Source organism: Equus asinus, chromosome X (genome assembly GCF_041296235.1).
Source record: "Equus asinus isolate D_3611 breed Donkey chromosome X, EquAss-T2T_v2, whole genome shotgun sequence".
NCBI lineage: Eukaryota > Metazoa > Chordata > Mammalia > Perissodactyla > Equidae > Equus > Equus asinus.
Window position 1 is genome coordinate 104,505,650 of NC_091820.1, and position 14,306 is coordinate 104,519,955.

A 14,306-nucleotide genomic window follows, 5' to 3' on the forward strand; every position below is an offset into this window, starting at 1 on the left:
TTAGAAATGGAAGAAAGTCATTTCAGTAATGAAGACTAAACTACAAAGAACATGACCGAATATATAAACAGATAATGCTTTATGAGAAAGATGTAAGAAAGGGGAGAATCTAAAATGAAGAAAATGAGGGTACAGATTCAAAAGTGGCATATTAAAATAAGGCAAAGGAGATCAAGCACTGATAGAAGTCCCTGAAGAAGAAAACCAAATCAAGGGAAAAGAACAAATACTAAAAACTATAAATTCAGAAAACTTCCCTGAATTTAAAAAGGATTTAAAACTACATGCTGAAACAGCACTCTGCATACCTAAGAATATTGACCCAGAACCACGGACTCCAGGATATTCTAGTAAAATGACTGAACTTTAAAGAAAAAGTCCTTTGATTATCTAGATAAAAGAGCTTATGGATTATAAAGAAATAAAATGATAATCCTCAGACTTCGACAGCGGTGCTTCATGCTAGAAGAAAATGGAGTAACCTTTAAGATAAAGAAGAAATGTGTGAATCAAAGATTTTTATATCCGACCAAACTGATTTTCAAGCCTAAAGGGCAATATGTAAGAATTCAGAGAATATTTTTGACGTGAACCCTTCCTGAAGAATCTGCTAAAGCTATGCTGTCAAGCAAGATAACTACTAGCCACATATGACAATATAAATTTTAATTAATTACAATTAATTAAAACCTTCAGTTGCTCAGTCACAGCAACTGCATTTCAAGTGCTTAAAGCCACATGTGGCTAACGGCTACTGTATTGAACAGCACAGATATAGAATGTTTCTACAATCACAAAGTTGTATTGGATGGATGACAGTGTACCAGAAAGTGAGTTTTGACTTTTAGACTACCAAGACAATTAGAGACATCAACATAAGACCTGATGGTAAGTGTTAAATATATAGTTAACTGTAGAATGAAGACAAAATGAGGGCTGAGAGGGTGAGAATATACTGTGTAATAGCCTTATGTTTGGACAGTAGCTATTTTTAAAAATTGGAGAATTGAGAGACCATGTACCAAGCATTTTTTAATGCTCTCAATAATCACATCAGGTTCTTTTATGTAGATACTCATTGTTATTCTGAGACTGTAATGTTGGCTAAAACAAGTGAGTCTGGGATATTCTAATTTTATCTCCTGTGTCCTTACAATCAGGAGTCTCAGTATGAAAGAAAGATGATACAGATATAATAAAGAGGCTAAGTAAAAGCTTTTATTGTCTCAAAGTTGAATTGGAAGTATCAATATGAACTTGAGGTATTTCATCTTTAAATATATGTGTATTTTCCTAGCTCTGTCCACCAAAAAGGCCTAGAAACAATATCCCTCCCACTCAGTTTGTGGTCTTTAAATACCACTTCTCACTTAAAAAAATCCAAACGGCTTTGTGGAGAAATGGCTGAGAGTTCTGGGCAGGAAATATTCAAGATGAGCTTGGATCATTTTGTCATGCCAGAAAGCAAGAAAGCTATCAGAGTACTGGGGTCATGACAAGGACTCGGGAGCCATCTTGAAGACGTTCCTACTGGCCAAAGATGGAACAATTTGAGCCTTAACAATGATAATTGCAGTAGACGGGAACATATCAAGTGTATCAAACTTAAAAGTTCCTAATGATACTTTAAAAATCGATCATCTGAAGAGGATGATAGGAAACCAGTTCATTTTCTGGAAAATAAAGGGAGAGAATCAAGCATTTAGCCTGCCTTTCTTATATGAAATGTACCACTGGTAACCAAGTAGTAGATGAGGGGAAATGTTTCTGTCTATTAGTATGTATTCTAACTAATCAGTGAAAAAGAAGTGGCAGAATATAATCATTTTGTGGTCCTTACTGAATGGATGGGTATTAAATAGCAGTAGCTGCTAAGATTGCAAAGACAGTCAAACATTACCTATAGACGTGTCAAAGGAATCAGTCCTGAGTCTAATCCAGTCTCTTGTATCTAGCTGCCTATTTGCAGGAAATACAGAAGAGCACATTGAAACACACCATCAGTATGTAATTGGCAAAATCCAGACCATGGGAAGCTCAACAGATCAAAGGGCCTAGATTCTTCAAATGAAAACTGAAAGGAAATGACAGGGATGGACAAAGGACCAATAGATTAAAAGACAATCAAGACATCAACTTTAAAAAACTGTCTAGGAATGCACATTTGGGTGACAAAACTCTTAAAACCAGAAGGAAGTGACTCCTATGAAGGTCAGGATAATGGTTAATTATGGTGAGAGGGAGAAGGTTGTGATTGGTATGGGCTACATGGAACTTTTCTGCAGTGGCTGGCAAAGTTTTAAGGTGGACACTATCCACCTTAAAGTAATCTATTTGGGTTTTTTTCTGTATCTGTTTCATTTACAATTTAAAAATTGCTTAGCTCAGTGCCTGGAACAAAAACATGCAGTATATGCTATTTAATGACCCTAGAAATTTTTCATTGAAAATTTCAATGTAGACCCTGGTTTCACTACTTTGTACTAATTACAGGGGGAAGCGTTAGCTGTCTGCTTCCAGCAGACGTATGAGCTTAAAATAATGAAGTGACAGGTGAATCAAGCATTGTAATGCCTCGTTTATGTACAGTCATTGAAAGCTTACTCTTTAAATGCCAGATTTGTGTTCTATGTAGATATTTCTAAAAATGTATACTGCCTTCATTTATTTTGCTTTTTGTTCTTTGAGTCACGTATGAGCCTCAGCTATAACTCTACTAGGTCATGGCTACTTTTTAGTTGCTCTTTATCATTCCTGTCAGTCCTCTAGATGGAACAACTCCTGTTTCCCATTGTGTTATTCATGTGTCTCTCTGGCAACCCCATCCCATCCTCCTTTAAGTCGCTTCCTGTCTGCTAGGTAACTGGATGCTGTGATTGCCTTTAATATGAGTCACCTCATGGGCATCAAATCCTGAGTTTTGGTAACTGTTTGCAAGGCTTTTGCCAGAGTCAGGGCTTAGCTACCTCTGTGTTTAGTAGTTGCTTTTTACCTAGTGATCATGATCACATTCTACTATCTCTAGCGAATTGAACTTACTCGATTTGCCTTTTTAAAAATGGTGTGATTTGAGTGCTAGCTTGAAAGGAATAAGAGTGGAGCTTTGTTGAAGAAGCCATTATTTTATAGAAAACAAATCCATAAAGCCTTTAGAACATTTGGAGATGTTCTAAAAATTAAATTCCTCTTCCAAAACTATAAAAGTGGAAGTTTCTGTATGCATGGCCAAACTCCAACACACCTGAGCAAGTTTTTAAAATTTACTGTTGAATTTAGGTAAAGTAAAATTCTCTTTTTGGTTCCCAGTTCTGTGAGTTTTGACAGTGCATAGAGTCATTGTCAAATCATTGTCTCTTGATTGATGGCCACAATCAAGAGACGACAGTTTCATCACCCCCAAAGAGTTATTTATCAAGTTCTAAATAACCCTAAGGCACAGATCTCCTTTTACTATTAGCTTGTAACTGTATAAAGAGTATAAATGAGTGTATTGTTAACATTTGTCAGTAAATGAGAACAATACGGATTACTTCTAATACTTGGCCTTTAATTCCTTTTGCTAAATTTACCAGAATAACAAATTCAGCTTGTGTGGACTGTTCCTGTACTAAACTAAGTGTTCTGAAACTCTGAATTTAAGCCTTTATTGAACAATTAAACTAAACTTTCTATACTTCTTAGGGTTAAAATTATAGTGCAGGTAAAATAATGATAAAATTTAGTACTTGAATTTCTACGTTGCTTAAAATTATTCAGTTAAATTTGAAAGATTGTATCATTCATCGTTTGTCAAAAAATTCAACAAATTTATCTGGCATACTATATATATATATATATGTATTTGGAGATATTTATTTTTACTGAGTTGGAACTGCATTGTTTCCTTTATCGTAGAAGAATGTATTAATATTTAAACATAATTGTATTTGAATTTCTTGTGTCAACAACTGTGAAACTCCTAAATGAGTATTGTTTTTAAACTGTCGTAACAGGTATAGGAAGTTAAAAGGGATAAGATATATCATCTAGCCTGTTTTAGATTCTATACATCCTTAGAAGTGGAACTGTCGTGATTTAGAATTCCCTATATTCCTCCAATGCCATCAAGTAGAAGCCTTCAAAGATTACTTAAATCTGTAATCTGTGTGATTTAGTCTCTTATTAGCTTCTGCCTCTTGTGATTTGGCTAAGTGGCAAATGGCTGAAAACATCCTTAGCTTAATACAAAGTAAAACTTTTGCTTTAATAGTATTTTATTTATGTACCTATTAGCTGATGTTCAAAGTCTTGATAGTCAAGGCTCTTCAGCTTCTACTTTTTTCTCTTTTAGTTTCAAATAATTTCCTTAACTGAAATAACCTGTAATGAACTCCTCATTTTCAGCTGGCATGTCTAAGCACATGTGAGCCATTCACCTTCCAAGTTTTTGTTTTGAAGTCGAATCATAAGGATTAGAGTTGTTTGAACATATTAGGGACACAGAAGAAGTAGAAAATGAGCTACTGCTTATGAGATGTTAATTGTGCATTGCTATTTGTTTTGTTTCTTTTTTAGTGATTGCTTCACCGTCTTATCCATACCTCTCTGCTATTATTCCTGCTGCTGCTGCCTCTCTGCCACCACCACCTCCACCACCTCCTCCCCCTCCCCCTCCTCCCCCTCCTCCCCCTCCTCCTCCTCCTCCTCCTCCTCCTCCTCTCGAGATGGGAGAGGCTTCAAATTTACTGCCACCACCTCCACCTTATTCCTGTGATCCAAGTGGCAGTGATCTGCCTCAAGGTGAGTAGATTTTGAAACTTGGGTGAGGGTTATTTAGGTCTGAGATTTTTAAAAAAAAATTTAGAGTATGTCTCTCTTTGGTTGACCTATGGGTGTAGGATGGGGGACCAAATGGAAATTGGCTTAAGAACATAACACTAGGTAAGTGACTAAGGAAAGGAGCAACTGAAATCTGAGAATATCTTCTACATAATCATGAGCTGGCTCTTGCTGCTTTCTTTTGGTAGCTACATGTCTGCCCTGAAGAAGATTCTCAACTGGATTTCTTTGCTCTCTCAACTGTTTTTCTTGAAAAGCAAGAGTCAGTATCAAAATTTTCTCCCGTTTCTTTTCTTAAATTCCTGCCACAGAAGTATGAAATCATTACAATCTTTGATATTTAGGATTCCAACTGAATTTGGAGAGGTGGAGACTTTTTTTGGGGGGTGGGGAGGAATTGGGGGTCTGATCTGCCCTGGATTTCAGCCTGTGTTCTTGTTTCCTTAATTAAACTAAGGAATAGCTTTCCATTGGAAGTTCTTTGTCACCCTTCAGTTTGGCAGTGTTTCTCAAAAGAGAATTGTAGTTGAAAGTTGTAGCTTATTTGTACTTTCTTTGCTGTAACGTTCTCTTGATTTCGTAGTTGCTGCTTTATTTTTTTTTTTCATGCCCTAAGGTAGTCACCAAGATCATCTTTAACTCCATTCTCTTCTTTTTCTCTACCTTAAAACTTCATTATTACCCTTATATAGATGATTCCTAAATCTATCTAGCCCTGGCCTCTGAAGTTTCAGGTACTTATCTCTAGTTACCTGCTAGACGTTTTCACATGGCTTTCTTACTTTCATTTCAAACTCAATCTGTCTATAATGAAATTTCTCCTCTTTATTTCCCTTCTTCCTTCTCTCTAGGCCATGCAAAACATTGACTCTTCTCCTTGGTTTCCTATTTTGTTAACAGTGATATTTCTACCTAATTTACTTGGTATCTAAACCCTGATCCCTTTACTTCTCTCCCCTCGCTTACTTACCCCTGCCCGAGATCTACTCAGTTACCACATAATGCTGATTATGCATTTTCCAACATTTTATTATGAAAATATTCAAACATACTTGAAAGTTGAATTTTAAAATGCATATTCATATATCCACCACCTAGAGTCTATCATTAACATTTAACTGTGCTTGCTTTTTCACATGTCTGTCCATCCTTCCCTCCATCCAACTCTCTGTCCATCAATTAATCTGTCTTATTTTTGATGCTTTTCAAAGTAAATTGTAGACATCAACATACTCCCCCATGAAAACTTCCACATACATACCATTCACTAGAGTTTGGTATTTATTTTTTCTTTTGATGTAAAGTTTACATATAATGAAATCCACAAATCTTAAATGTACCCTTGTTGACTTTTGACAAATGAGTATATGCACCTGTTGTATTTGGTGTAAACCAAATCCCCATCAAGCTATAAAATATTACCATTGTCCCACAAAGTTTCCTTGTGCCCATTACCAGTCTTTCCCCACCCCCATCTTAACTTCCCTCCCCAAAGGCAACCACTGTTCTGGTTTTTTCTGCTGCAGTTTCACCTGCTTTAGAATGTCATAGAAATGTAATCAAACAGTATGTACTCTTTCTGGAAGTCTTCTTAAGGTCAGCATAATGTTTTTGCGATTCTTCCATGATGGCTGTGTATATCAGTAGTCTGTTTACTTTTATTGCCGAGTAGTATTTCATTGTATGAATATTTTACAGTTTGTCCCTTGATGGACATTTGGGCTATTTCTATTTTGGGGCTGTTATGAATAAAGCTGCTATAAACATTCTCATAAAAGTCTTCGTGAACATATGTTTTCATTTCCCTTGCGAAATTCCTAAAGTGGAATTGATGGGTCATAGATAGGTGTGTTTAGTTAGTTTGATTTTTTTGTTTTTTGTGTGTGTGTGTGTGTGTATATAAGGAAGATTGGCCCTGAGCTAACATCTGTTGCCAATCTTCCTCTTTTTGTTTGAGGAAGAGTGTCACTGTGCTAACATCTGTGCCAATCTTTCTCCATTTTGCATGTGGGATGCCTCCACAGCGTGGCTTGATGAGCGGTGTGTAGGTCTGCACCCAGGATCCAAACCTGTGAACCCCAGGCTGCCAAAGCGGAGCACACAAACTTAGCCACTACACCACCAGGCCGGCCCCATGTTTATTAGTTTTTATAAGAAACTGCTGGTCATTTTTGCAAAGTTGTACCTTATCTCTTTCTACTTTTACAAGAATTCCGTGCACCTGGGTTTCTACTTCTAAGCCTTTGATGAGGTGGTGATTTTACTCAAATTCTCTCCCCATCCACTCTTCCATCTAACTTCCTATTCAGATCCAATCGTTTTCATCATACCTCCCCATTACATTTTAAAGTGATGTTTTTGAGTTCTTATAGTCCTTATCTGTGCAACTTTTTTTAACAGCTTGAGATATAATTCACATACCATACAAGTCAACCATTTAAAATGTACGATTCATTTGTTTTTAGTATATTCACAAATATACGTGACCATCACCACTGTCTAATTCTAGAACATTTTTATCACCCCACAAAGAAACCCTGTACCCATTAGTAGTCACTCCTTATTCCCCCTGGCAACCACTTGTCTACTTTCTGTCTCTATGGACTTGCCTATTTGGACATTTTGTATAAATGAAAGCATACAGTATGGAGTCTTTTGCATCTGGCTTCTTTTACTCAGCAGAATGTTTTCAGGGTTCATCTATGTTGTAGCATGTATCAGTACTTCGTTCTTTTTTATGGCCAAATAATATTCCATTTTGTGGCAATACCGCATTTTAGGATCTATTAGTTGATGGACATTTGGATTGTTTCCATTTTTTTGCTATTGTGAATAATACTGCTACAGATATTTGTATACAAGTTTTGTGTGGATATATGTATATATCAAGGAGTGGAATCCCCCTACCATTTGTGAATTTACTTCCTTCTATTATCTTTTCATATTCTTTAGCTTGAACATTAGGCTTTATACTATACTCCCACATAATGTTCAAGATATAATCTGATTCTTTTAAAGTGACACTAAATATATTTGTATGTATTAAGAGGCTCCAACTTAAGAAATAAAGAAGGGTTTTCTGAGAGTTCATTTGTTTGTGGAACTCAAGTTATATTATTTGTAAGAATATACATGGATTCCAGGTCAATCAGTAAAAATACATTTAGAGATATAATTGGAATGCTAAGACTATTCCCTCTTCCCCCATACATCTAGTTTTTGTTCATTTTTGAAATATTTTAATTGAGCTCTGTGTCTGGGCAAATATCATCACCTTAGACTATAACTTATTTTGAGTTACCTTGCTCGTTGCCTCCTCATTTTGGAGTTCTAGTGGTGGTACGTTAGTCATGTTAAATGAAAACAAGATGAATTGTTTCCTACAGTGCTAGTTATCTCAAGAGGCATCACTAATCTTGGCATTAGTAGAGCATTAGTTCATACTATGTAGTAGCTCCATTAACTGAGGACCAATATATTTGCTTATGGAGTATATTTGATTTAAAATAAAATTTTAGTCTTGAGACAAGCAAGAAAATGCCTTTACTGGATTCTTTCTAAATATTAGCATAGTGGCATTCCTGTGACATCTACCTAATATTAAGAATAGAAATAAAATATGTATTTGCTGATTGAATCTTGGACCAGAAAGTGATCTTACCTATAGTGGTAGGTAAATGGTCATTTACTATAAGATAGAATTGAGAGTGATGGTGATGTGGGAAGACTACATTTCTATCTACCTTAATACTCAAAGAGAAAAGCTGTTTAAGTGATAGTTCTAGTTGCTTATGTCATCTAGTCACTAAATTAAACATTTTTAATTTTAGATACAAAAGTTTTGCAGTACTATTTCAATCTGGGATTGCAGGTAAGAATCATGTTAAAATTGCTTTGATACTATGTTAAAAATCTAAGCTGTTTTGATAATCAAACTCTTGAACTTTAAAAGCCAGGAACACTGTGAGGGACCTAAAAGTTTTATTTCTGTCTTTATGTCTCTGAAGATGATATAGATCAGTTTTCTACTTTAGCCTTCAAGTGCTTCATATTCTCTTATTATAAAATAATTGTTAAATTGTGGTGAGTAGGGATCTAAGCACAACTTTAGTGTATATTGGTCTCCCTATTTAACATCATATGCCAACCCTTAACTCTGCTTTTCTGTCTCAAAATGATAAATGGACTGTTTATCCTGCTTGCTTAAAACGTTTTTATAGCTATTTCTACATTTTATGTGAAAAGTAATCGGACTAATTCAAAGACATTTAAAGAGCTGTATTATTTTTAAAGCACTCATGTTTTCCTAGATATTTGCCAAACACTGATTTTCACCACTCCCCTGAGTTGTAGGAGAGTACTGACAAATATCTTAATATCACTGAAAAGTGTCTCTGATTTCAGGTTAGAGCTCTTTTGTTTTATTCTTTCAGCGATCATTTTCCCCCCTGAAATACACTTGAATTCTGATATAACAAGATGGCGTATTTCCTGAAAAGGAATTATGCATCTTAAGATTTGGCAGATTATAGTAAACTAGATAGTATCCTGGATAATGCTTAGATTAGTTCATATTTTCAGACACTGATTTCCTTAAAACCTTTGACATATTATTTCCAGAAAACCATTTTCCCAACTGGCACACATTTATAAATTAAGAGTAGTGGACTGGGTTTTTGTTCTTGGAGACTGTATTTCCTAAATGCAGTTTCAAGAATGAAAAAATAAACTGCTTGCCCCTTTAGTTATGTCACTTAGTTATAGTCCCATGTGGAAATGTTGCAATCCATCCCACAAGGCTGAGGCATTTTTAAATACTCTCCTCCATTTTACATCACGGGAATACAAGGAAATGCAGAATAGATATTTTAGTACTTTTTCATATTAAAAGTAACTGCATTTATTATAGTACTTCTGGAAAATACTAAAGTATAGAGAAAACTGAAATCACCTGTATAACCAATGTATGCTATGATATATTTCCTTGCAGCTTGTTTGCTAGTTTACTCATTTTACAAAATATGGACTATGCTATGTAATTTTGTAAACTTTTAACAATACGAACATTTTTTCTCTAAATATTTGACAGCATGATTTTTTATTGCCTGTATACAGTATTCCATCATGGATAGATCATTAATTCATTCATCCATTTCTCTATTGTTGAATATTTAGGTTGTTCAATGTTTTTTGCTTTTAAAAACAGTATTATAAAAGACATCTTTGTATACAGGTCATTGTGTATATTTCTGATTTCCTTAGGAGCTTTCCTAAAAGAATTCCTAGGTCTCAATATGAGAGATAGGTACTGCAAACGATCTTAAAGTTGTGGTAGATTAAAAACTTTGTAAATGTCGTATCTTTTAGGTCAAAAAAGTCATTACTATCTCTCCTGAAAATCATGGCCTTTCTTTTTTTTAGTGAGGAACTGTACTACTTTAAGAAAAGGAAACAATAAAGTGTTTATTTTTTCCCTTTCTTACCCAAGTGCTATCACCACAACTACTGGCACTCCATGGTCTATCTGCCGCACATGCAGCAGCAGCAACAACAGTTTCATGTGGAAAATTATCCAGTCTATACTGAGCCACCTCCTCTGGTAGATCAAACCATTCCTCAGTTGTACGGTGAGGTTGGGAGGCAAGATGGTACACAGGCGGAAGCATCAGCAAATGGTAAGTATGCAGCGAGTTTGCCTGCAAGAAAGACAGCTGGATTGTATTGTGTATAATTTAATAATAGCCTTCAGATATTTCATTAGGTCCATATACTAGACCAGCATTTTTCAAAGCATGATACATGGACCCCTAGGGGTCCCTGAGATCCTTTCAAGGGATCCATGAGGCCAAAAGTACTCATCAAAATACATGGATTTTATTTGTCCCTTTGTTTTATATTTGCATTGAGGGTGCAGAAATCAGTAATGGGTGAGACTGCTGGCACCTAAGCACAAATCAAGGCAGGGGCACCAAATTGTGCTAGTAATTAGTGTGTTCCTCACTGCCACATACTTGTGATGCAAAAACGCCAGTTCTATTTTTTGTTTCATCAAAGATGTTTTTATTTTTACTAAATCTTTATCTTTTAATAATTGTGCTTAATATTCTGTGTGACAAAATGAGAAGTATTCATAAAGCACTCTACAGATTGAGGTATGATGAACTTAAAGAAAAGGACTTGTGCAGTTGAGTTTCAAGCTCATCTAGCTGACTTTTTTCTTGGAACACTATTTTTACTTGAAAGAATGATAGACCAACTATGGTTATTCAGACTTGGGGATCTGGCAGACATTTTCTCAAATGAACAACATGAGCCTGTCACTTCAAGAAAAACAACTGATAGTATTTGTTGTCAAAGATAAAAATTTAGCTTTCAAATAAAAATTAGAATTTTGGAAAACTTGTATCTGCCACCATGAACTTGACAGCTTCCCAATACTTTACTCTTCTAATGAAATAGATGGGGCTGTTAATATGTGAGGTTTTTCACATTGTATAGTGAAGTGTGGCAACATTTGGGAGATCCGTATAATTCAGTGAAATAATATTTTCTTAATTACCAACGCATGATGTTACCTGTGCATGATTTTGTGATAAATCTACCCAAAGTGCAAGATAGGGCAATGCATTTTAATGATAAGTATGAAAAGCCCACATTGCCGCTGAACTTTAAGAAACCACAACTTACCTAATTTTAGTGTAGGATCAAAGAATATCTACAATTATCTGAAAAAGCTGGTTATTAAAAGACATCTCTCAGGGCCGGCCCCATGGCCAAGTAGTTAATTTCCCGCATTCCACTTCGGTGGCCCAAGGTTTCGCCAGTTCAGATCCTGGGTGTGGACATGGCACTGCTCATCAGGCCATGCTGAGGTGGTGTCCCACATAGCACAACCAGAGGGATCTACGACCAGAATATACAACTATGTACTGGGGAGCTTTGGGGACAAGAGGAAGGAAAAAAAAAAAGATTGGCAACAGATGTTAGCCAAAACCAAGAGTGACAAATGTTGGAGAGGCTGTGGAGAAAAGGGAACCCTCATACACTGTTGGTGGGAATGCAAACTGATGCAGCCACTATGGAAAACAGTATGGAGATTCCTCAAAAAGTTAAGAATAGAAATACCTTATGACCCAGCCATCCCACTACTGGGTGTCTATCCTGAGAACCTGAAATCAGCAATTCCAAAAGTTCCATGCACCCCTATGTTCATCGCAGCATTATTCACAGTAGCCAAGTCATGGAACCAACCTAAGTGCCCAGCAACTGATGATTGGGTAAAGAAGATGTGGTATATATATATACAATGGAATACTACTCAGCCATAAAAAAAGCACAAAGTCGTCCCATTCACAACAACATGGATAGACCTTGAGGGTATTATGTTGAGTGAAATAAGCCAGACAGAGAAAGACGAGCTCTGTATGACTCCACTCATAGGTGGTAGTTAACATATGGACAAAGAGAACTGATCGGTGGTTGCCAGGGGAAAGGGGGGTGGGGGGAGGGCACTAGGGGTGAAGTGGTGTACCTACAACATGCCTAATAATGATGTACAACTGTAATTTCACAAGGATGTTAACTTTCATAACCTTAATTTAAAAAAAATGCCAATGGGCTATGTCTCTGGCTATTTTGTTTCTAGAATTCCGGACACTGAGTAGAGCCAATTTGGTCACCTAAAAACACTGGTGGTCTTGGTCTGGTGGAGACATAGCCCATGGCAGCTGTTCCACCGGCTCACACACTTAATTTCTTTAAAAAACTTTTTCGGCCATCATAATAGCTAAATTGTGCAGACTAAGAAGTGAAAGAGTCTGAGGAGCTTGTGGGAGGTAATTAAGCTCTATTAGAGGCAAACGGAACCTAATTTGACCGAATAGTCAAGTTGCGGTGTGGTCTTTTGAAAACATTTCCAAATACAGGAACCAAATTTGATCCTTTAAGTCTTCCTTCTCTTTAGGATGCATGTTTATTCAAAGAACAGATGGGGAGGAAAATCAGAAAAAGACTTTGGTCGACCCACATAAAACAGCATATTTGAGTGTGAGCATGAAGGGAGATGAGTTTTGGAAGGATTTTCATTTGTTTGATGTGTGGAGGTAGACTTGGGAAGTGGGAAAGCACTGACTTTAATCTCTCCTAGGGAGGAGCTTCAGAGGCTCTTAAAAAAGAAAGCTTCCTTAGTAAGCACATACTTCTATGCCCTCACATCTTTGGTATTTTCCAGTATAATAAAAGAGGGGATTTCCAGGACTAGGGCTATTGGGTACTATGGATAGGAAGAAAATTTAAGAATGGATATAAACTGCCATCTACAAATGGAGCTTTTTTAGCGTTTGAAAATTTTCAATAAATTTTCTTTGGATGAAAAAAAAACTTTTCCAACTACATGTCTGTATGAGACCACATTTTCTTCAGATACTTCAACCAAAACAATATGTCATAAAAGATTAAATATAGAAGCAGGCATGAGAATCAAGCTGTCTTCTGTTAAGCCATACATTAGAGATTACACAAGTGTAAAAACAATGCCACTTGTCTGACCATTTTTTTTTGTTTTGGAAAACCCATTTTTCATAAAAATTTTATTTGTGTTAACATAATGGGCTTATTTTTACATGAGTTAATAAATAACTTTCTCAGTTTGATTCCTAATATGATAAATATTGATAGTTATAGCCCACAGTAACAAAAGCTATTTGGGGTCCTCATTTTTGAGAGTAAAGGGGTCCTGAGACTAAAAAGTTTGAGAACACTGTGCTAGACCATAAGGATGGTTGCTCTATGAGTTTACAATTTAATATACATGGGGATACGTTTTTAAGGATTTAGATTAGGATCTTTGGACTGCCCTTCTTGGAAAGAATCAGCAAGAGGTAGGAGAAACTATGTGGACTAATCTAATCAAATCTGTTGCCTATTCCAGCACTGCTGCTTGATGGTCGTGATCGCTATAGCAGTGTCAGAACAACATCTCTTTCCACTGAAACTGATTCATGGTAGCAAAAATTTCTGTAAAATTAAAATCATGCTAGGATCTTAATGACATTCAAGAGATGACACTTAAATGTTCAGTCTTTTAGGATGCTCTTCAGACCTATACCTTCAAGTATAGATCAGACTGTATAGACACCTGGGTTTTTAATTGCTAAAGTGATACAAAATGGTTATTTGGATGGTATGTGTTATACTGGAAAACTATTGGATAACTTAATTTTGACCAACTTTTATAAGAACTTAATTCACTTAGCAGGACTCTAGAAAATGTTTATTTATGCGTTTAGTCTGTTGGTACCTAAATCACCCCATAAAGATAGCTATCTCTAGGTAGAATACATTGGACACATTATACGCACACAGATATATATTTATATTTTTTTAATTAGGAAATTTCCATATAATCTTTTAGTAGCCTGATTGGGTCACTATTGTTCACATCTAAAGTGCTCCTGCTATAATTGCTGTGATCAGTCTTAGCACTAGAT

At 35.9% G+C, this 14,306-nt stretch overlaps 1 protein-coding gene across 5 annotated transcripts in view; it reads left to right on the forward strand.

Annotated features, from left to right (window-relative positions):
- The window catches only part of LOC106845125 (ALG13 UDP-N-acetylglucosaminyltransferase subunit), a 60,655-nt gene that overhangs the window by 42,428 nt on the left and 3,921 nt on the right, over positions 1–14,306 (forward strand). For all 5 annotated transcript variants that reach the window (XM_070503018.1, XM_044764322.2, XM_070503019.1 and 2 more), the window contains 3 exons: positions 4,555–4,779; positions 8,649–8,689; positions 10,307–10,493. In XM_070503018.1, coding sequence (XP_070359119.1) covers positions 4,555–4,779; positions 8,649–8,689; positions 10,307–10,493 — 453 coding nt within the window. The remainder of the gene's footprint in view (positions 1–4,554; positions 4,780–8,648; positions 8,690–10,306; positions 10,494–14,306) is intronic.